The sequence below is a fragment of the Anguilla rostrata genome, chromosome 17 (genome assembly GCF_018555375.3).
Source record: "Anguilla rostrata isolate EN2019 chromosome 17, ASM1855537v3, whole genome shotgun sequence".
Classification (NCBI taxonomy): Eukaryota; Metazoa; Chordata; class Actinopteri; order Anguilliformes; family Anguillidae; genus Anguilla; species Anguilla rostrata.
In genome coordinates this window covers 18,070,375-18,095,173 of record NC_057949.1, presented here as the reverse complement: position 1 = coordinate 18,095,173, position 24,799 = coordinate 18,070,375, and the positions used below count along the sequence as shown (strand labels likewise).

Below are 24,799 nucleotides of genomic sequence, written 5' to 3'. Positions count from 1 at the left end.
AGGGAGGTCCCCACAATGCACAATAGCCATACAAACAAACACATGTGTTGCTATAGGCAGGACAGGCATGTGCGCAAGCATGCCCTGACACACATACACTGAGCATATACTCTGAATTATGAAAAGCTCTATAAAATATTGATAGGATGTTTTAATAAATTAGTACCAATATTAATTAGTAACGAATTACACCCATGTGTAATTAGTCAAATCTAGTAACAGGATTTTATGAACTGACTGCATATGCAACAATGCATCCTCACGCATCATGGATGCTTGTGTGCGCGCAAATGCGTGCATGTGTCTGTGTGTGTGTGTGTGTGTGTGGGTGTGCGTGCATACGTGCATGTGTCTGTGTGTGTGTGTGTGTGTGTGTGTGTGTTGTGTTTGTGTGGGTGTGTGTGTGTGTGTGTGTTGGCATACAGGCATGTGACAAAGACAGTGCTTGACAGATGCAAGTGAGAACTTGGTAATGAACTGTGCAAAATTCAAGGAAAGTGGGAGAGTGAGAAGGAGAGACAGAATGTAATAATGAGATAGACAGAAGAGAGAGATCAAAATGGAGTGTGACTGAGCCCAAAAAAGGAAAACCCCCCTTTATAATTTGTATTTTTTTTTCCTTAATGATTTTCCTTAATTTGTTTATCTAAACTCAGTATTATACATTTTTTTACAATTTTTATCATTTCAAATCAAGACTTACATGTAATGTGAAAGTCAGAAGCATACACATAGAAAGGAGACAGCGCACAATAGGCAGATAAAGAGAGAGCGAAAGAGAGAGAGCATGAGAGGGAGTTAGAGAGACAGCAAGAAAGGGAGTGAGAGAGCATTCTGACCCAGTTTCATTAAATAGTGTCATAAAAAGGGTACCTTCTTTACATTGCCCAAAAGCACAGTAAAATCATTCAATGCAGTCCTATTAAACAGAAACACAGCCATGTTTACTGCCTACAATATATACTGTAATCACTCACCCCGACAATAAACCGCTCACAACCACAGAAACACCTGGGGTAAAATTAAATTAAAGCCGTAACCAATCAAAATGCAACAGGAAACCGGAAGTCTTCAAAACAACAAAATAAGACGAGGGACAGTACAGTACTCGGGAGACTGTGGCCTCTGCATTCTTTCCAGGTTTGGCTCAGGGTTATTAAAATCAGATTATTAAGGCTATGATGTATCTACGCACTGGCCCCTGACCAAGCCACTTTCGTATGCATTGATAATTGACCATTTTTGGCATCATTAAAATGGATACATCACAGTCTCGCATTACGTCTTAAACCCCTTTTTACTAACTCTGAAAGTCTGATGGGATTACACTAAATGATCCAGTCCGCGTGTGAGTTTCTTTCTGGCGACAGAAAGCCCATAAGCTTGGTTACTGCCACTGCAGTGCACTTGGTGGGATCGCCGCAATACTTCAAAACATGTGGAGACCTAAATTGTTTATCTGCAGCGGCACAATAACCAACTCCAAATCCAACACTAGCAAGGGCTAATGCTAACCAACAATACATGGCTGTATCTGGCTTCCATTCCACTTACATTTATTGATATACTTTATTATATATTAATGCAGAAACAGCTCCGTTCCACAATTTAGATGTACAGTATATTACATTTTTTATGAAGCACCCTAAATTTTATATGTCCTGAACTACAATAGAAAAAGAACACTAACTTTATTCCTTCTAATGAAAACATTAACTAGACACCTATTTCACAGGCACGTACACTCTAACTGAATAAATTCAGTGATATAATCTACTCCTGATTGAGTGAATAATTGCATTAACGGCAAGATTATTCTGAATCTCCTGCCAGATATGCCTTATGTAACATCGGATCAGCGTGATTCAATCAAGAGCTGAACAAAGTCAGCATGGCGGTGAGTATGTAAGGACTGAATAAATGCCCAAAAGTGGTAGAAACACACAGCATTGGAACATTCGTGTGTCACAGCCTCCTGGGTGAGCTTTCGGCACTCTCTCTGTGGAAGAACGTAAAACCAGAAGCACATGGAGCAACAGAATGATAAATTTAAAGAGCACAAGATTATACGGAGGAATAAACACCAGTGCAGCTCAGAAACCATCAGAAACGCCATTGCATTGCTACAAAAAGCCAAAAGAAGAAGCAGGAGAACTGTGCAGGAGGATAAACCGTCCAGTGGCCCCAACCCTGCCCGGGAAGGAAAGGGAACACAGCACCGCTCCCCCCCCCCCCAAAATATTACAGTGCTTGCCACAGTACACTGAGCATCTTCCACTTCTGACTGAGCCACTGGGACTAATTACCACAGCCAACCGCCACAGAGCCCCCCACCCCCCCGCCTCCGCCGCTGCAGACGACGCCCCCTTGAAACTGGGGAGAGCTGGGAATGATCCCCGATCACCTGAGCACTTCGTTGGGGTTCCCGGCGCTCGGCCCCTTCTTCTCCGGGGCCCCATGGCACTCCGACTTCAGGAGGGTGTGCGGCCCCCGGTCGAGCATCATGGTGGCGGTCGCCATGGCGATGATGGCCACCCCATCACGAACCCTGGCCTCCAGGCCGTAGTCCCACTCATCGTAAGACACAGAAATCAGACCTGAAAGAGAGAGAGAGAGAGAGAGAGAGGGAGAGAGGGAGAGGGAGAGAGAGGGAGAGAGAGAGGGAGAGAGGCAGAGGGAGAGAGAGGGAGAGACAGTGGCAGGTATTCAACATACTGTTTACGAGGAACAAAAACACAATGAGTATCAGCACATGACTAACAAGTCAGGGAACTGCCAGCTTTATTCAACTGAAAAACCGCCATTTGGCAGATACTATTTGCCCGGTCCACTGCCAGGCAAGTACACAGGAACAGCCAGCCTCGAATCTGCACACCCACAAGGTCTGTAAGACCAGCGATCATCATCAGCTCTCATCCCAGAGGAAACACCGTGTCCCACTCACATTAAAAGGATTTCATTCTAAACGCGAATGGAGAAGATGCGCGTGTGGGGCACTCGTAACACTGTTAAAATATTCATCGGCAAGGGACAAAGAAACATGCCACAAAACACACCAAATCCTCTTCCTCAACTAAGGAGGTTAATAGGAAATATGGCTCAACTTTTTCCTGTGGGGTTAAATTTTATTGATATCCTTTAAAAATATTATTTTATTCATATCTGTTTAAAACATGGCATGCTCTCATTATAAGATTATGAGGCCCACAGAGTTTCTCACTGCAGATCTGGAAGAACATCAACAACAGTCACCCCAACTGCAGAAAAACAAGAGCTGTGAAACCAAATTTTCACGCGGCAAAAAGTTGTGATAGAGGGCCAGAGGGACAAGGAATGAATCAGAAAAGTTAACAGGAGGCTTGCAAGCTCCAAAGCTCAATGACCACTAAGCTACAGTAAAATTTGTGCTATAACCCCCCGCCCTCCCCCCAACCCACCCCCAAAACATGACCCCCAAGCAATCCCTAAACCTGCACCCGCACCTGTGGGGAATTCAGCGGGAACATTGTCGGCGTCCCCGGCCGCCAGCGAGGGGACGATCCAGGTGTAGCCGTAGCCGGTGAGCCCCACCGAGTGGGCCACCTGGAAGATGGTGGAGGCCTCTTCCTTGGTGCAGTACAGCATCATGACCGGGCTCTGCAGCTTCTTCAGCTGGTTCTGGATCTTGGAGTCGCCGTCGTCCACCGACATGTCCAGCAGCAGCACCTCCTCCAGCTCCCAGCCCACGAAGCTGTTCTCTATGGTGCTGCGAATCTGAGCCAGAGAAGGGTTCAGAAACACCGCCACCCAGGCAAAAATAATACCACACCCAGTCTGACCCAACACACTGACCCACCATCACACAACACCTGACCCAACACACTGACTCACCATCACACAACGCCTGACCCAACATACTGAACCGCCATCACACAAAGCCTGACCCAACAGTCTGACCCAACATCACACAACGTCTGACCCAACACACTGATGCACCATCATACAACACCTGACCCAACACACTGACCCACCACTAACCCAAGCCAGACCCAACGTACTGACCCACCATCAAACAAAGACTAACCCAAGACACTGATCAACCATCACAAGTCTGACCCAAAACACTGACCCACCATCAAACAAAGCCTGACTCAACAAACTGACCCAACATCACATATCTGATCCAACACACTGATCCAGCATCACACAACATCTGACCCAACACCCTAACCCACATCACAAGTGTGGCCCAACACAGTGACCCAAATTCACACAATCCCTGACCCAACACACTGGCCCAGCATCACACCACGCCTGACCAAACACACTGATGCAACACACTGACCCAACCTACATATATATAGGTTACCTACAAATGTTATTTTTCAATACGTTACACTATATATCATACACAATATTACACAATATTTCATGCATGATGCAGTTAGTCTACAGGCTTCCTCATGGAGAGGTTACATAGCATACTGTACACGTAGCATTTTAGCATATTATCCATTTACACAGATGGAATTTTTACTGAAGCAATTCAGGTTAAGTGCCCAGCTCAAGATTACAGCAGGGAATGCACCATCTGGGACTGCAGCCGCTCGAGCCCCAGTTCTGTAACCGTGACAACAAGCTGCTGCCAATGGGCACCACTGACTGCTCCTTCACACCTGTGCATTAGCCCCACTCCTTAGAGCGCTGATATATCTGCACGCCTTCCTGTGTGTCCCATTAACTCTAATATATGCCCCGCCTGACTGCTCCGGAAATCGCAATACACCGAAAATCTAGCTTTACCTTGCATCATTTCATTAAAAAAAATGGGCCAGTCTGTTTTTTTTAAGGGCTTGTTCCCCTGGATTAGCGTGGGGGAGGCCGTTTACGCCCTTGGAGGTGAGAGAGACGTGTTGGATTCTCTCGTCTGGTTTTTGAGTCGTGGTGAAGTAAAGGGTAAAGAGCCTACAGAAGAGGAGGGAGGGTTACCTTATTGACAAAGTCCTTGTAGCCGGGATAATAGGTGGTAACAATGGAGAAAATGTACCAGTCGTACTCTTCCATTATGTTCAGCATAACCGAAGCCTGCTGTTCAATGGAGGGGCCAAACTGGAAGAACATGGAATTATCATCCTGAAAGAGAGGGAGGGAGGAATGAGAGGTGCTCTGTTAAAACACATAATTTGCACTGTGTAATATGGAATATGACAGTATGAGAGGGATTTACTGTTATCATACAATGGCAGAGCTAGGTGCTGCTCATCTGCATGTATTGGCACATGAATACATAGCGTGCGTGTGAGTGGTGTGTCTGCGTGTGTGTGTGTGTGTATTTCAGGCTGCCACTGTCAAACAGTGTGTGAAATCAGTGGTCTCTGTCAGTCACACAGGGTGTTGAAATCTCTTTGGCTTAGGTCTATGCGCTTCACTCAACATCAAAGTCTAAGCTCCCCTCTGGGGACAGAGATGGGTCGATCCGTTACCTTGTTTCTGCATTAATGAGCTCGGGCGATACCAGTGAAATGGAACGACGGGGGTGTATCTGAAGAGAGAGACTGTATGTGTGTGGTGAACATGTGTAAATGGTTGCCAGTGATTTCATGCGTGTATACATACATATTACAAGTGGTCACAAACACATGCCAATTATATACTACAGGTATATCCAGAACAAACCATATGTTGATATCTGAATATATCTGAACACAGGGACTGTTTGGGATGTCCAATACTCATTTGCATTTTATGCCTCCATTTCTCTCCTACCCTTCATTGAACTCTCTCTATTTCTGACTCTCTCCCTCTCTTCACTCTCCTTCTGCACATTTACCTCCTCACCCTCTCCAATACCGACACTCTCTCTACCCCATTCTCCCTCATACTGTTCTATTTATTCCACTGAAATTACACAGATATAATTGATTTTAATTGAATTCCTTGTTCTTCCCCCCTCTCTCTGCCTGTCTCTCTCTCTTTCTCCCTCCCTCCTTCTGTCTCTCCCCCTCCCTTTCTCTCCCTTTCTCTCTCACTCTCTCTCTCTCCCCTCTCTCCCTTCATCTCTCCCTTTCTCTCTCTCTCTCCCCCCTCTCCCTTTCTCTCTCCCTCTCTCTGTCTGTCTCTCTCCTGTCCGGCATGGCGGTTGGGTTTGCTGCACTATTTCACTACAAAAACAAAGCAAAGCCAAGGACCGTATTTCCTTAGTGCTGCAATAATTATCGGCCGTCTGCTTTATTGTGCCCCCAAGTCCAACTTTATCGATTAAAGGATATTAAAATGCGGGTGTCCCGGGGAGCGGGCATATTGCTCCGCCTGTCACGCCCCCCGTCCTCCCTGCGCCACACCGACCCCCACCGGGGACAGGAAACGCATCACACTCAGAACACACACAGGAAGTGAAGGCTGATGGAATGTACCATCACGCCGATGATAATGTGCATCACGCTGTATATTTGAAATAGTGACAGAGAGAGAGAGAGAGAGAGAGAGAGAGAGAGGGAGGGAGGGAGAGAGAGAGAGAGAGAGCGAGAGAGAGCAGGTGCTAGTTTCTGACCAGGCCCGGACTATCCTAGAGACAGTCATCTCACGCTGCAGCGCCCCCCCCCCCCCCGACAGACATGCACACGCACACACACGCACGCACGCTAACACACACACATCCACACAGACACTAACAGTATTACTGTCCTCTGCTTCTGGAGGGCTATGAGACTCTAACACTTCACCTGCTCGCCATTGTTCAGGACAGAGTCACTAATGTTTAAATCCGTCGACAAGTCGTCAAACGTTAGCGCTCCCGCTACTTTAGCACGTGTCTGAGCGCAACATCCCTGGAAGGAGAGTGGCAGGGCATATTTTTATCATTCCAGCACCGGGTTTTATGGAGAGGCAGGGGGAGGTCTGACTGCTTCAGAGCCTGAGAGAGGCAGAGTTGAAAGGGAAAGTGAGAGAAAATGAAAGGGAGGGGTCGTGGGTAAGGGGGTGTGAGAGAGCAGCTGGGTCTTGCATGAAAACAGGAAAATTCAACAACAGACACACCGGCAGACGTACCGACAGACAGGCATTCGCACACATGCACATGCATGCGAGCGCACGCGCATGCATGCGTGTTATCTGTACCCACCTAGTGGGAAAATGCGCACAGCAACTGCAATTAGACACACCGCCTGGATGCCAACATGCATGTCAGGCACGTGTCACATATTTCACAATAGAATGACAGCACACGCGCACACGCACACGGGTCGAAAAACACGCTTCACCTCACGCTTCACCTCCGTCTTTCTCTCCCTCGCTACCTCTCTTTCCTCTCATACCTCATCATCGTAGTTCTTAAAAAAAGCTGATCTTTAATCAAACGCACACAGACTTAATTAGTTCTCACATTTGTCAGACCATCACCTAATTAGCGGTGACCTTATTTTAACTACTTTTTTTAAATTTTAATTAAAAAATCCTGGATCTTGATTAAAATATTTGACTAATTTTTCCTGAACATGACTCTGATTATAATGTAGCCCATTTCCAGAGAGAGAAAGAGAGAAAAAGAGAGAGATGGAGAAACAGAGAAATGCTGAAAGGAGAGAGGCATTATTAACACTACACTGTAAGTGCATTCAACAGAAGCCGTATGGGGTGTTCTCTCCACTGATGTCACGGATTCTTCTATTATAACACACACAAGCACACATACACACACACACACGCACACACGTGCACACACACACACACACAAACATACACAAACACATACACACACATGCACGCACACACACATACACACACATGCACACACAACACACACACACGCACACACATGCACACACATGCACGCACACACACACACACACACACACAGACACACACACGCACACACACACATACACTTCATTCATTCAACCTTTATTTGAGATTCTCGGTGACAATTGAGGGTAGGATCCCTCTTTCTCACTGCGCCGAGATTACAAGAGGTATAAGAAATAAAAGAAATAAAACAGCATAAAATAGATAATAACAAGCATCAATTAAAACAGTTACAATCAAAATTGATCAAATCTGAGATCAGGGATCTATGATGGCCCAGTGATACAATGGAATTCAGTTTGAGTCTTTAGCCAGTGTTAGCCAGTCCTGAGAGCGAGTGTAGTGATTTCCATTTTTCCAGTCCAGGAGTGATGACAAATAAAGGGGTAGATAACACAGAAGGGTTTTATAAATAAGTAGAAGCCAATGCTGATCTCTCCTTGTGTAAAGAGAGGGCCAGCGAACTTTTTCATATAAAATACAGTGATGTGTACCATAGTTGTCGCCAGTAATAAATCTTAGCGCCGTATGGTAAACAACATCTGGAGGCTTAAGGGTGGTGGCAGCAGCGTGTCTGTAAATTAGATCACCATAATCGAGGGAAGAAAGAAAAACGGACTCAACTATCCTCTTTCTGGTGAACCTGGGAAAGCAAACTTTGTTCCTAAATAGGTAGCCAATTTTCACACTTAGAATTTTAACTAGGTTGTCAATATGCACTTTAAAAGTGAGTTTTTCATCAACCAAGATACCTAAATATTTATAGTGGGGGACTCTCTCAATAAGAGTACCATTTAGAGAGTGAATCTGGAGGTTGTCAAAGTCAATTTTTCTGGCTCTGGAAAACAGCATACTGTATATTTAGTCTTATTGGCATTTAATACAAGTTTTACAAGTGCGTTCTGCAGAGCATTGAATGCAAGTTGCAGATTATTGACAGCTGCTTGTAAGGTGTGTGTGTGTGTGTGTGTGTGTACACACAACACACACACACACACACACACACACACACACACACACAGAAGCACACACACACACACACACAGAAGCACACACACACACAGGCAGTAAAGACCCTGCTGTATGGTGGCGGTTGTGGGCCGGTACTGGAGAGGGAGCGGCAGGTCCTCTCACCCTCAGCAGGCCCCTCTGCTCCCCTCTGTTCCACTCGTGGGTTTAACATGCGCTCCTCCGCCCGCGCCAGCCTCGCCTCCGCCCGCGCCCGCCGCTCCTCCTTGGCCCGCGCCCCGTCACGCTGCGCGTCCCGCCACGTCTGTCTGTCTGGCCGTTTCTCACGGCGGTCTGGGGCCGGCGCGGGGGGGCGGCGCGGGGGGCGGCGCGGGGGGCGGCGCGGGGCGCGGCGGTTAGAGAATATGACCCCACGGTACAGTTACCAAGGGGTTTATACTGCTAATGGTCCAATCATGGGTTTCTCTCTCTCACACACACACACACGCTTACGCACACACAAGCACGCACACACACACACACACATGCACACACACACACACACACATAACAGACACACGCACGCATACACACACACTGCGCAGCCCTGTGCAGGAGTGGGTCCAGGTTGAACACTGTTATTGTGCCCTTGAGCAAATCAGTTTGTTTCACTTCAATAATGCAATATTTACAGCGCTTAAATATTTATGAAAATAAATATATAAGCCTCTACCATTCCATGATTATAAAGGATCCACTAGGGGGCTGCAAGTTTGAATCCAAAGCCAGGGACAGTGCCACATTCTGCTCCAATTAAGCAATGTAAGAGGGGAGCTCCTGAAGTACACACCCAGGTACGCCATGGCATGCTGGTAAACAGACCGTCCCAACAGATGAGAGCTTCTGAACCCCAAGGCTGGCTGAAGGAACCCTCCCCAAGGAGCAAGATTGCCCCCCGAGGCCACAAATACAGCAGGTGCGCACAGTAGGAACACTATGTGTGTGTATGCTTGCATGCACGTGCGTGTGCGCGTGCATGGGTGCACGTGTGTATATGTGCAGGAGCGTGTGTTTGTGCATATACACAGGAGCGTGCGTTTGTGTGTATATACAGGAGCATGTGTTCGTGTGTATATGCATGCGCATGCGTGTGCGTTCTCTCCAGCAGCATGCTGCAGGCACACACTCCGTCGCTCTCAGTGATGACCCCCCGCAGTACACACAGCAGGCACACGTGCTGTCTGTGCTGCATCAGTACTGACACACAGACCACCTCGATATCTGTGCTCACGCTGCCTCTGCAGCTCTGTTCAGACCCACGCCCGCTTAATGAGCGGAACGGGAGCGTTAGCAGCAGAACGGGAGAGTTAGCAGCAGAACAGGAGTGTTAGCAGTGGAACAGGAGTGTTAGCAGCAGAACAGGAGTGTTAGCAGCAGAACAGGAGCGTTAGCAGTGGAACGGAAGCGTTAGCAGCAGAACGGGAGCGTTGGCAGCAGAACGGGAGAGTTAGCAGCAGAACAGGAGCGTTAGCAGTGGAACGGGAGCGTTAGCAGTGGAACGGGAGTGTTAGCAGCGGAACGGAAGCGTTAGCAGTAGAACGGGAGCGTTAGCAGCAGAACGGGAGCGTTAGCAGCAGAACGGGAGCGTTAGCAGCAGAACGGGAGCGTTAGCAGCAGAACGGGAGCGTTAGCAGCAGAACGGGAGCGTTAGCAGCAGAACGGGAGCGTTAGCAGTGGAACGGGAGTGTTAGCAGTGGAACGGGAGCGTTAGCAGTGGAACGGGAGCATCAGTGGGAGCAAAGACAATAAGCCCACATCCTCCTTCCGTCCACAAACACTGCCGTTCAGACGTTGTCCTCCAAAAGCACAACGGTTTTGCCAAATCTCGCCAAATCCCAGATGGAGGCGGGGCAAATCTGTGTCAATGGATAAGTACATGGGGAGTCGCCGTGGTTACCTTGGTTAACAGAGCCAATGTGTAATCTAGCTAATGTACAGCAGAATGTGTATAAGGTGGCCATCCAGGGGAATGATGAAATACGGCCGTCATGTGCAGGTAACCGTCATACAAAGATGGCCGCCATGGCAGGTTTCGCTGTATTTGTGTACGACCGACACCCGTTTCTTCAGCAATTTTCCAAGCGCTTCTGCCTCCATCAACCTGTCTACTCACTTCCATTTTTGTGGAGTGTCAGCGTGACTGGCTAATAAGTTGCTGTTTTAAATTAGTAACTTGCATGGAATAAATGTGATCCACAATATGACGGCGATGACGGCAGCACGCTTTTACAACAAACAACGCTTGACTGGAAACAAAAACAGATCCAGGATAACTCTCATACTTTCAAAATGTATATCTACATAGCAGAGACTGTAATCAGACCAAAATACAAGCTTAGCAAACAGGGGAGAATGCCCGAGGGCCATTCTCTACCCATGCAATCCCATCCACGGTTAGACGCACATTGCAATACACGCAAAGCAACCAGGGGTAGGGGTCACTCAGACAAGCAACCGTCAGTAAACAAGGAACAGAACATTTAACCAGTCAGTGGCTAACTAGCGAGCTATTATGCTGGCTGCTACTAAAAAAACAATTTTTTGTGAAAGCGCTAAAAACAGTTTAAGGCTTTTCTCAGAAATGCCAAAAGGTGTGTTAAGGTCTTCCCATAAAGTGAGATTTCTGAAACTCAGCTTTGGCTAGCGGCCTTCAAACGTATCAATAAAGCTTGTGTGGGAAAGCCACCAAAACACGCGGTGCATTTAATATGGAGGAAAGCGGAAGGGAGTACCCAAAAACTGGCCATTGTGGACAGGTGGTCACTGTACTAAGGTGACCGCCGAGGCAGGTTTCACTGTAATTAAAACGCTGGCCCTCCCCTCCCTCATTCTCTAAATGTCCCTGTTTCTCTCTGTCTGTCAGCTAGCGACACTATTTGATGGCACTAGCAGTAAATACTGTGGGAATAGCTGTGTAACCTTGTCATTGCCAATAAAGGTTCCTTTGAAGCTCAATCTGAGAGAGAAAACGCCAGCGAGTGAGATTGAGAAATAGACTGTACAGACTCCTGTGGGTTACTCCTGTGGCACAACTGCCTGTCAGTCATGCCAAAAAAAGCACCTTCTGCACAGTAGAACGGGGAGTAAGAATGAAAGACAAAAAAGAGAAAGAAAAGAAAGCGATAAAGAGGAGGGAGGGACAGATGTCTCAGCTTCAGGGTGCAGCACATACGCACTCGTACTGTATATCTCTCCAAAAAATTCCCATCAAAATTAAAAAATGCCCTTTCTGACAAGAAAGGAAAGGCTTAGTGATGTGGAAACATTTAAGCAACAAAAGCATCATGAGTTACACCCACGCAACAGCACACAGCACTGGAGCCTGGATCAGGTGAGTTCTGCCAGCTCCAGCTACACTACAACAACCTCAAACCTACACCATCAACACAAACAGAAAAGGGTTCAAATCAGAAATGGGTCACTGCAGCCCCTTTCCGTAAACCCCACCCATAGACTGTCTGCACCAATCAGAGCCCCCTAATCCCTCTGAGTCCCTCAACAGACGGGCACCAGCAGGGGCTCATTTCAATCGCTTATCTTATCCGTCCGCATCTCCTCAGTCCTCGCCTGACCTGGAAATCGATCTGAGACCACCGTCTTTAAGGAGATTCCAGTCTGTTAAATGCTACCCCGAGGAGCGCGGAGACTCCCAGGGGATGCTTCGGCCAGGAGACACGGGTACATCCCTCGTGGAAGTATTTTTTTTTTTCGTAGCGCGCATGACGTACGAATGACCGACCTGTGGCTCAAACCGACCCCTATCTGCCACGTCTGTAACTGACGCGGCTTTGAACAGACGCCTGACTGAGCAAGGACGTTCCGTCCGCCCGACACACGTTGCCTCAGTTCCCCTGTCCTCGCATCTCTTCCTCGCATCTCTTCCTCGCGTCCTTCCCTCGCGTCCTCCGCTGGGCGGAGCTAAGGGGCGAGGAAAGGACGCGAGGAAGAGATGCGAGGAGCGAAACTAAGCGACTGGAACGAGCCAGTGTTCAGGGCCGCGAAGTTGGCGGTGCAGCGTCCGCCCGTCCCAGCCGCAGCCTGCAGACCTGCCACTTGGCAGCTGTATTGTACCCCCCCACGCCCCACCCCCCACCCCCCAACCTGTCATTGAGCGAAAGACAAGATCAAATTCAAATGGGTCCCGCTGGCATGCCAGTTATACACAGCGCTGCCAAATCACTGGATACTTATTAATTACTCTGAAATATTACGGCACTAAAATATCAGGCACCTACAATTTCTGCAAAAAACATCACAGGCACCCGGTAATAAGAGCTGAAAAAATATCCTTTCGGTCACTTTTAGTCACCGAATTGTTTAGCGGATGTGCTTGGGTGAAGGCAAACTGCTTTGACCTTTGACCTTTCTCCCTGGCACTCCTCCTTCTTCTCTTGTTCCTCTCCTTTTCCCTCCTCTGCTACACCTCTTTCCATCTTCTCTCCAAGTCCGTGCAAAACGTCTAATTAACATACACACATACATAACACATACAGCACCCACGCACGCATGTGCGCACACACACATTTTAAAAAACCAGGGTAGATTTCTTATGTCTTACATTTATCTCCAGTGAACGTTCTGAAGCAGTTTGTTTGGGCTCCTAACCAGAGCAACAAGCACAGTTTACAAACAAATCCATCTACTGTATGCAGCTGGATATTTACTGAAGCAATACAGGGTGAAGTGCCGCTGCTTACGGGAGCAAGGGCAGTGGTCCACCGGGGAATCAAACCTGCAACCCTTGAGTCACAAGCCCAGGCCCCTCCTTGTTACGCTAGACTGCACCATGCTTCTTTAAAGTAAAGAACCCACAACCCTCAGGTGTGTGTCCAAAGTAGGGCCTTCAAATAAGCCTCTCAAACCAGAGAGAAGAGAGAACCGGTGCTGCTCATTCCTCACTGGGTCCTGTAGGTCGGTATGAACAGAACCACCGACTGTGAGCCCAGTGGGGGTGGAAAGGTGCTAAAGACAGAGACAGCGACAGAGATGGGGGGGGGGGGGTTGAGTCCACTATGACAGACAACCAAAGAGACAAAGGCGGTGACCCCTGTCAGGATATATCAGTCATCCCCCTCTCCCTTCCTCCCATCTCCCTTCTTCCTCCGACTCATACAAACCAAATCCCTCTCCCCTTGTCCTCTACCCCCTGTGTGTCTGCTTTTCCTCTCTTTCTTTCTGTCCATCCATCTCCATGCTAGTCCATCATGGTCTTAGAGCTCTGTTTACCTCTCTCTCTCTGTATTTCTCCCCATCTCTCTCTCTCCCCCTCTCTGCAATGTTCATTCAGATTGGCTGGATTGAGAAAACAGGGCTGCTTCAATAATGCCAAAAGCACTTAAGAGAACATAATCAATCTCTCTCTCCCTCTCTCTATCTTGCATTCTCTCTCTGACACAGACACACTTTCTCCCCCTCTGTCTCTCGCGCACTCACACGCACGCACGCACGCACACGCATACACACACACACACACACTCCCCTGTGCACTCTCACGGACGGTGTGTCTCTCTCTCACTCACACGCACGCGCATACACACACACACAGACACCGTCTCGCTCAGAGACACACACACATACACACACACTCCTACGCCTCTTGCTCACACACATACTTGCAACACACTCACACACAATATTTGTTTACACACACACACACAATGACATACACACACATACACACATAGACACATGCACAGACACACACACACATATACACACACACATCTAGACAGACACAAACACACACATACAAACACACACACATGAACACACACACACACACCAAGACAGACACATACACACACAGACACACACGCGCACACACACACGCACACTGACACATACTCTTTCAATTTTCCCGGCCCAACCTAACAGCACCCTCCACCCCCCCCCCCCCCTTTGGCTCAATCCTTTCATCCCTTCCTCCCTTTTGCCAACTCTTTCTGCCACTCCACGATCTGTACGCTTGTGGACTGGAATCAGCTGTGCTGTCAGGTTAGCAGGGGGAGCGAGAGAAAGAGAGGGGAAAAAAAAATATTTCTAATTCAAAGAGACAGGCCACGTTTCCGTGGCAACATGGTTTCCATCGAAACAGTCTTGCTAAAGATGCCATTAGTGTGAACAAAAATATCCACTCACCCGCTGACGCACTGCGAGCAGACGCAGACGCGGACGCAAGCACACGCACACAAATACACGCGCGCACACACACACAATTGCAGAACAGAACACACCTGAGGTCGGCCACATCCCTCCCCCATCCCAAGCACTGAGCATCGTGGAGGGGGAGGAGGTGGGGGTAGGGGGTGGAGGTGGGGTGGGGGTGGAGGTGGGGGGGGGTGTCGAGGCCCCTGGCAGCGTGCACGTGGCGTTTATCGCCTTTCACTGGTTCTTTTTTTTTTTTTTTACGGAAACGGACTCGTTTCCTGATTGTCGCCGAGCGACGCGGAGGAGCAGCTGCGTTCGGGCGCATATAAATCAGGACGGAGCGGAACGTGCCGGGTCTGCGTCGGCGCGGGGCGGGCCGGTCGCCGGCCCTGCTACACAGAAATAATCGCATTATGTCACCGCAGCCCTCCCGACGCATCCCCGTCCCCGGGCCGCATTTTCATATTGCATGGCTTTAAAAGCCGGGGCAGAGCAGGAGCACTTTGTCCCAATGAAGTCTATTAAGCTTGTTTGACTTTGAATTTCATGAGCGCAAAAAGCGCTCTTAGACACAAAGGTCATCTACGCACGCCCCTGTAGGGACAGTGCCCTTAATGTGCCTGTGTCTGACTAACACCACCTGAACAGGAACACATACGGGACCCACTGATCCCCCGCAGATCTCGCTGATCATGTAGAAGTGTGTGTTTGTGTGTACGTGTGTGTATGTATGCTTGCATGTGTGTGTGTGCATGTGTGCATGTGTGTGAGTGTGCATGTGTGCATGTGTGTACGAGTGTGGGTGCATGTGTATGTGTGTGTGCGCATGTGAGTGTGTGTGTGTATTTGCGGGTGTTTGTGAGTGTCAGTATGTGTGTATGTGTGTGTGTGTATGTATCTGTGTGTGTGTGTCAGTGTGTGAGTGTGTGTGTCTGTGTCAGTGGCGTGGGTGTGTGCGTGCGTGTGTATGCGTGTGTGGCAGGGTTTTCACTATGGCTATGCCATGAGGGGCACTGAGAGCACTGGGAACACATGCAGGGACGGGCGGGTAAACCACATGTGCTGGGACGAGTGTAACTGGTCTGCGCTTTCTGTGATCTAAACAGACGCACGCTTGGCTCCCTGGTCCAGCACTTAGCAATGGATTCATTGACTTACTAGTGCTCATCATCCTTTCAGAAGACTGGGGCCTGAACACTTGTGTGTGTATGTGTTTGTGTGTGTGTGTGTGTGTGTGTTTGTGTGTGTGCGTGGTTTTGTGTCTGTGAGTGTGCATGTGTGTATGTGTTTGTGTGTGCGTGTGTGTGAGTTTGTGTGTGTGTGTGCTTGCGTGCGTGTGTGTATGTTTTTGTGTGTGTATGTACGTGTTTCTGTGTGTGCATGTGTGTGTGTGTGTGTGTGTGTGTCTGTGCGCATGCGTGCTTGCGTGCGTGCGTGTGTGTGAGTGGGGGGCTGTTCAGTACAGAGAGTTAAAGGGTCCAGGTTATTTACAGTCAGAAGGAGGGGAAAGGTTCTGTTTGTGCTAATTGAGGAGAGCAGGGGAGGAGCATCATTTATATTCATCACAGAGACTCTCTTTGTTTCAAGTGAAAATGGAAGCGAGGAGGAGGAGGAGGAGTGGGGGGGGGGGGAGGAGAGATCGCATCATGTAGGTGAGCGCTCGCTATTTTTCAACTAGGAACGTCTCTGCCTTTAAAAAATGCTCCAGATAATGCAGCTAAATGTGGTCAAAGTGTTCGATATATCGCTAATCGCTGATTGCACTGGCTGTACTGCACCCGTTCATTATCAGCCAGACTTTCTTACAGACGTGATGTGGCAAAACGGCTAAAATGGAAGCATTTTTTTAACTGAACTTGGTATCTTATTTTGAAATCGATGGGAAAAATTCCACCCTGGGCCTTTGACAGCTATAATTTATGGGCAGTTTAAAAAATGAAAGTACACTGCCATGTCGTGCATGTTTGTTTGTGAGTGTATGTGCATATGTGTGTACGTGTGTGTGCGTGCGTTTGTTTTTTTTTTGTGTGAGTGTGTATTCGCTTGTGGAGAGGACACACTAAAGGGAAATCAATATAAAGATAAGGAAAGGGTGAATGAATAAACACAGCAGAGTAAAGTGGGGACGGAGACGGGAGGAATAGAAACTAGGAAAGACAGGGAAAAGGAAAAGGAGGAGAGGAGAGGGGGAATAAGCACCACGCTCTGCCCAGCGGAGTGAAACACAGCAGCAATAGCCTTGCGGCCGGGGCCTGGGGAGGAAGAATGCTGGACGGCCGGGGGGAGATATATGGCAGCTCTGGAAAGCGTCCACGCTGGCGGCGGGGATAAGGTAATGACTCCGCCGCTGACTGGAGCGCTGGAGCGCTGCCCGCTGCGCCGCGCGGAAACGGAAATCTCCGGAACGCCGGCGAGGCCGCACGCGCTACCCACGACGACGCGCGGGCCAGCGGCGGGGGACAGGCGCGAGGAAGACGAGGGAGAGGACGAGGAGGAGGGACAGTCTGGAGTACATTCTTTAGCATGTACATTTGAACTGGGAAAAAAGGAAAACTGACTAGGGAAAATAGGACACATATTTAGGGCTCTCTTTCTCTCTCTCTCTCTCTCTCTCTCCATCTCAAAAGGGGACCGCACCAGCTGAATTGTCACTTTTATAAACCAGGACAGAATGGGAGGAGGATACCAAGAGAGGGACAGAGAAGAGAAGGAGGGAGAGAGGGTGGATAGGGGCGGTGGTAGACAGAGAGAGAGATTGAAAGCTTTGGCCAGAGCAATGTTCTATTTTAATTTCCATATCTTCAGGGAATTATCCTAATTGCAATAAAGTTTTTTGTTTTTCAAAAAGATTGCCACGATGTATGACTCTGGTGTTGACTGGAATATCATTATAAAAAAACATCACCTTGGTGTATGGTGTTGCATAATAAGCCATTGTTTGATCCAACCCATCAGATTAAGGCCAGGGCACCACGGCAACCATCGGCCCAGATGATTACCAAGGTTCTCCTGAGACATTTTGTTCTGGGAGCAAAGTGTGCCCCTTTAAAATTATTATTTAGTCAAACAAACCCCTCCAAATTGCCAATGTACCGTGATTAATCTCTTCAGAACCTTCTCTGCAGTCCCAACAATATTGGCCCCAAACACAATCCACACCCCAATATCATTCATACTTGCCACATTTAATTCCAACAATGATTCTTTACCCAGAAAACCGGCCCCCGCAACATATTAGTCACCTTGGTCACACCTCTGTGCGCCGAATCTCTCTGGTCCTGAGAGGAACTGAACTACGTCAGGATGTCATGCTGAAGAGAGGCACATAAATAAGACTTCGGGGCCACCCAGAAAGACACGGTCCTCACCACGCACGTGTTTATTCGTCTGCTGTAGGAGGAGGCCAGGAGGCGTACTGGGAGGAGGTGGTGCAGTGGTGTACTGCCTCTCAGGACAGTAAATACAAGCACACAGATCTCACACACTGCCCAGGATTATTGAGCGGCAGGGCTCCAGTAATTTACCTACTCAGCAGCATGCAGCAGCACCCGGCACACTGATGCACTGGTGCATGATGCGCACACACGCACACACACACACACACACGCACACACACACACGCACACGCACACGCACATGCACACGTACACACGCACACACGCACACACGCACACGCGCACGCGCACGCGCACACACACACACACACGCACACACGCACGCACACACGCACCACACACACGCACACACGCACACACGCACACACGCACACACACACACACACGCACACACGCACGCACGCACGCACACACACACACACACACACACACACGCATATACACACATGCATGCACGGACATGCACACATACGCACACATAAACACACATGCATGCACGTACATGCACATACGCGCACATACGCAAACGCGCACACACGTACACACACACACACGGACACACATTACATTACATTACAGGCATTTAGCAGACACTCTTATCCAGAGCAACTTACACAACTTTTACATAGCATTTTTTTTTACATTGTATCCATTTATACAGCTGGATATGTACTGAAGCAATGCTGGTTAAGTACCTTGCTCAAGGGTACAACGGCAGTGTCCTACCCAGGAATCGAACCTATGACCTTTTGGTTACAAGCCCAGTTCCTTACCCACTGTGCTACACTGCTGCACACACACACACACACACACACACAGACACACAGACACACACACGCAAACACACGCGCATACACACACACACAGGCGCATACACATAAACGCACACGCACACACACACACTCATGCATGGACATGCACACACACACGGTTGCATGCACATGCACATACACACAGACACTCACATGCACACATGCACAGACACACACACACACCCATACACACACACACACACATACGCACATACACATAGATCCAGGCACACATGCACGTCCACACACCTACACACACACATACACACGCATGAACATATACATACATACACAGACAAATCACAGAGAGACACACGCACACGCACACACACACACACACACACACACGCACACATGCACACACACAGACACGCTCACACACATTTCTCTTCCCAGCAACTCTTTCATCTGCTGGCTCTATCTTTTTCAGTTTACAGAAAGATGGCTTTTCTCTCCCTATTGCAATCTACATCACTCCTCTCATCCATCTCATTCTTACCTTCCTCTGTCTACATCCCTCCATCTCTGCATCCCCTCCTGTTTTCCTGATTACAGGCATGTACCCGCCTCGTACAGACTCACCCCTCCACCCCCTCTCTTTTAGGCCAGCTCTCCCTCCATCCATTCCTCCTGCTCATACATTTTTCTCACTCAAAGGAAAATGCCGCCCACTATCTGAGTTCCCCTCATGTCACCCCTCTCCTCCCTCTCCCTCTCTCTCTCTCTGTCTTTGCCTGTCTCTTTGTCTCTATTCCGCATTGATGCACATTCTCTCTCTCTCTTCACTGTACTCCATCTGATCCCTCTCTTTCAGACATAAACCACTCCAGCCTCCCACCACCTCCTCTCTGCTTCTCATTCCAGTCTCCTCTATCTATCATCCTGTTTTATGTAGGTGCTGGACACACCCATAATATATGTGTGCGAGGGGTTGCCATGCCAACAACACCGGTGGTATTGGGGGAGGAATGTGGAGTGAGAAAGAGAGGTCATCAGAAGAAAAATGCACTTTCATCCCTCTCTCCCTCTCTTCTTCTATTTCACCTGTTCTTCTGGTGCCACATAGGCCTGTCTCTTCATTCCTCCAACCCTTTTCCACTCATCAATGTCCTACCTGAGTCTGTAAGGTGAGTGGTCAGAGTCTGTCAGTGATGGTACGAGTTGACAGGTGAGTGTGGTACTGAGTCTGTACAGGTGAGTGGTACTGAGTCTGTACAGGTGAGTGGTACTGAGTCAGTACAGGTGAGCTGGTACTGAATCTGTCCAGGTGAGTGGGTACTGAGTCTGTACAGGTGAGCTGGTACTGAGTCTGTACAGGTGAGTGGGTACTGAGTCAGTACAGGTGAGTGTGTACTGAGTCTGTACAGGTGAGTGGGTACAGAGTCTGTACAGGTGAGTGTGTACTGAGTCTGTACAGGTGAGTGGTTACTGAGTCAGTACAGGTGAGTGGGTACTGAGTCAGTACAGGTGAGCTGGTACTGAATCTGTCCAGGTGAGTGGGTACTGAGTCTGTACAGGTGAGTGGGTACTCAGTCTGTCCAGGTGAGTGGGTACTGAGTCTGTACAGGTGAGTGGGTACTGAGTCTGTACAGGTGAGTGGGTACAGAGTCTGTACAGGTGAGCTGGTACTCAGTCTGTCAGGTGAGTGTGTACTGAGTCTGTACAGGTGAGTCTGTACTGAGTCTGTACAGGTGAGTGGGTACTGAGTCTGTACAGGTGAGTTGGTACTGAGTATGTACAGGTGAGTGTGTACAGAGTCTGTACAGGTGAGTGTGTACTGAGTCTGTACAGGTGAGTGGGTACAGAGTCTGTACAGGTGAATGGGTACTGAGTCTGTACAGGTGAGTGTGTACTGAGTCTGTACAGGTGAGTGGGTACTGAGTCTGTACAGGTGAGTGGGTACTCAGTCTGTACAGGTGAGTGTGTACTCAGTCTGTACAGGTGAGTGTGTACTGAGTCTGTACAGGTAAAAACATGCCCATCTTCCTCTTGCACGCCCACAGCTTTTCCACACTTCTCTCTCGCAATAATTTTCCCATCCATTTTGGAGCCAGCCTTGCTCAGTCGATACCTCTCATTCATCCACCATTAACGCCATTGACTTTCACACCATTTCTTACATAATCAAACTTCAACAATTCCCACCCTGCCTATCTCACATCTCTTTCTGAATTGGTCTGGTGTTTTTGCTGCCTATTGAGTGACTGAGGACTAAAGCACATTTCACACATACATACAATACGGCTAATACTGTACAATGCCATTTGTATGGAAGAACGCTACATGGTTTATGGGCTGATATAACTCTTCTGTTGCAACAAATGTCTGTTTTTGGCACCTGTACAGCACATTCAATTAAAAATAATTTTAATAATCAAAAGATCTTTGCTAATAAAATGTGGCCACTCTACGAGAAGTGGACAGTAACGCATTTCACATATATACATGGGTGGCGGGCGAGCAGGTGTGTGACATAAATATTTATACAAGTAATATATGACTATCGAACAGGCTGGCCTGCAGCAGAGTCTGAGGGTGAGAGAACCAGATGCTTGAGGTGATAAGAGAGTGAGCAGAAGAGGTGGGCGATCCAGAGTTATTGTAGAAGCAGGCAGGTTAGGTAGGAAGGCGTGGGGGGCGGGGTTGGTTAGGTCAAGGAGTGGAGGTGGTTAGTGCTATGAGATACAGTGTGGGGACAGGGTAGTGTTGTGAGTGAAGTTGGGGGGGGGGGGGGTTAGGGTTAGGAATGGAGCGTGGAGGGTGGGGTTAGTGTTGTGAGTACAGTGTGGGGGGGGGGGCCTGGGCAGAGCCAGTGTTGTGAGCACAGTACTGACTGCTTTTCTCCATCATAGCTCCCTGCCCAGTTCTCCCCTCCCTTCTGTCTGGAGTCCATTTATCCTCTCTCTCTTATCTCCCTCCTTCTACATTATCTCGAGCCGATACGGTCTCCCAGAATCCTCTGCTGATTTTGCATTTCTTAACCCTAACTTTCAACACCCTGTCCCTGCCCTCAGACTCTTTCCACTATGGTAATAGACCACATCTAATAGCTAGTAGGATCATCCCTTTGGAAAATAAAACCCCCCAGCTAACTCCTTTAGCGAAATGCTCTTCAGAGAACAAGCTTCAGGTGCTTTTAACAGACCCTGAGGTCATGTACGCAGTGTTAATTCAACTCTAAACATGAGTTAATGTGAGTCCAAGAAGAATCAATTGTACTACAATGTCCTTAAAGCTCAAACCGTGTCATTTTTATAGTGAGAGTTCCAGCCCACAGACAGCACCCCAGGGAAGACGAGCGGGTGGTACTGTACCTTAGCAGCCATGATCATGGACGACCCCCCCCGAATGCCCAGGATGGGGATGTGCGTTTGGGCCGAGATGAAGTCCAGGATCTGTGCGATGGCCTCCTGGTCGGTGTCGTCCCCGAACACCACGCCCTGGAGCCAGGACTTGGTCATGAGGTCGCAGATGCGGGTGATGATGCTCTTGGGGTCGGTCTCGTTCATGGTGACCAGCTCCACGTTGGGTAGGAGGGGCATGTACAGGAAGTCGTCCTTCTCCCGGCCCTCCGCCAGCGCCACCTCGCTGGAGTTGCCCACCAGCACCACGGCGATGCTCAGCCCCTGCGCCAACTTGGGGGGCAGCGGCTGAGGGTGCCCCGCCGGGGAGTAGTGGGGCGGGATGACCACGGCCCCGCCCCTCTCCCCGGCCCCGCCCCTCTCCCGCCTGGACTCGCAGGCGGGAAGGAGGAGCAGACAGAGGCAGAGGATCCGGAGCGGGGAGAGGGGCGGGGGCCGGGGCCGGGCCGGGCGGTGCCGTGGAGGGGCGGCCGTGCTTTCAGGATCGGGGGGTGAGGGGGAGGGCCAGGAGGAGGAGGGGGAGGAGGCGCACCGGTGGCACACAAGCATGATGGAGGAGGAGTGTCAACGCAATCCCTAGAAGGAGAGAAGCAGAAAGAAAGGAGGATGAACAGGAGGAAGACTCTGACTGAAAGTGCTACACACACTACAGTTACTTCAGAACACACTAGAGTCAGAGAGAGAGATAGAAAGTGAGACACATGACATTACACAAGCTAACATACACAATTACCACACACATGCACTACACAGAAAGTTGTATTCTGTATATATGTTCATTCTGTTTGTTGTACTCATGCTTTGGCAATATATGTATATATATATATATATATATATATATACACACACATATATATAAACATGTATATATATATACATGTCATGCCAATAAAGCTCATTTGAATTTGAATTTAGAAAGTGAGAGAGAGGGAGAGAGAAAGAGAGAGAGAGAGAGCAAACAACAGAGAGAGAGTGGTTAATGTACGATACAAATTAAAACACAACATTTATTTGACATTTAGAAATAGTGAGTAAACACACCGGGAACAAAAGGGGTATACATACACGCGCAGATCAATATTTTATGAAAAGTGAGTTGAGGCGAGATAATGGTCTTTATTATGTATGATATAAACTCTCCCCATGGAAGAGTAGACCAGAGTAGTCACACAAGTGAGAGACCCAGAAGGAGGGAGGGAGAGGAACGAGATCTAAAGACAGGGAGAAGAAAATATGCATTCTGGTCGGCTCACTGACAGAATAAATCACCAGTACACCAGGGGCACTGACAGAGTAGCCCACTGACGTACGCCCATTAGATCGCCACGGTGACTGACCAACAGACACAGCGCCTGACAGGCAGACCCTCATCCGTCCTTACCTCTCCGGGTCTCTCTCTCTCCCTCTCACTCTCTATTTGGATGAGACAGAACCCTTGCTATAATTTATAGCCCCTTTTATTAACTGTGATGCAGAGAGGGAGTGAAGGAGAGAGTGAGAGAGAGGGAGAGAGAGGGAGAGAGAGAGAGAGAGAGAGAATGAAGGGAAGGGGGAAGAAATGTATTTACCTGTGTGTGCATGTGTGTGTTGTTTGTGTGTGTATTTCTGTGTGTGCATGTGTGGGCATGTCTGTGCATGTGGATGTGTGTAGGTTTGTGTGAGTATGTGTGTGTGTGTGTGTGTGTGTGTGAGTGTGTGTGCATGTGTGTGCGTGCATGCATGCATCTGCACATGTGTGTATGAGCATGTATGTACGTGTTTGTGTGTGTGCGTGTGTGTGCGGGAGTGTGCGTGTGTGTCAGTGCGTACATGTGTGTGCATGTTCCTGTTATGAATGAAGCTGTACAGAATAAACAGACAAAAAGGAAAACAAGAAGGGGAAGAGGGAGGAAAAAAGAACAATAAACACTGTACGGGATGAAAAGAGGGAGGGAGTGGGGGGTGGGAAAGAGAGGTGTGTACAAATGGCAGAAGGGCCCTCGTTAAGAGAAGTAATTGCTGGAAGTTCGTCAGAGCTAATTGCAGGTCCCCGTGTTAATTGACCCTCCTAAAAGAGGGCTTGGAAGAAGGAGGGGTGCAGGATAGAGCGAGGGAGAGGATGAAAGAGGAGAGAAGGAGGCAAAAGAGAAGGCAGATGTGGAGGTGGGGGGGAGAGAGAGAGAGAAAGAGAGAAACGACAGATGGAAAACGGGCTGATGAAAGGCAGTAGGAGGAAGAGGATGAAGGAGAACAGGAGAGGAGGACTGGGGAAGAGAAGGGCAAGAGGAGCAGCAACAGCCCTGATGACGAAAAAGAA

The 24,799-nt window shown here is 48.7% G+C and overlaps 1 protein-coding gene across 2 annotated transcripts in view; it reads right to left on the bottom strand.

Annotated features, from left to right (window-relative positions):
* Window positions 1–24,799, bottom strand: part of LOC135243579 (glutamate receptor ionotropic, NMDA 2B-like) — a 78,756-nt gene that overhangs the window by 26,485 nt on the left and 27,472 nt on the right. For both annotated transcript variants that reach the window (XM_064315514.1, XM_064315515.1), the window contains 4 exons: window positions 22,456–23,079; window positions 4,969–5,112; window positions 3,483–3,753; window positions 2,405–2,597 (listed from right to left, as the gene is read on the bottom strand). In XM_064315514.1, the coding sequence (XP_064171584.1) occupies window positions 2,405–2,597; window positions 3,483–3,753; window positions 4,969–5,112; window positions 22,456–23,052 (1,205 nt within the window). In that variant the 5' untranslated portion in view covers window positions 23,053–23,079. The remainder of the gene's footprint in view (window positions 1–2,404; window positions 2,598–3,482; window positions 3,754–4,968; window positions 5,113–22,455; window positions 23,080–24,799) is intronic.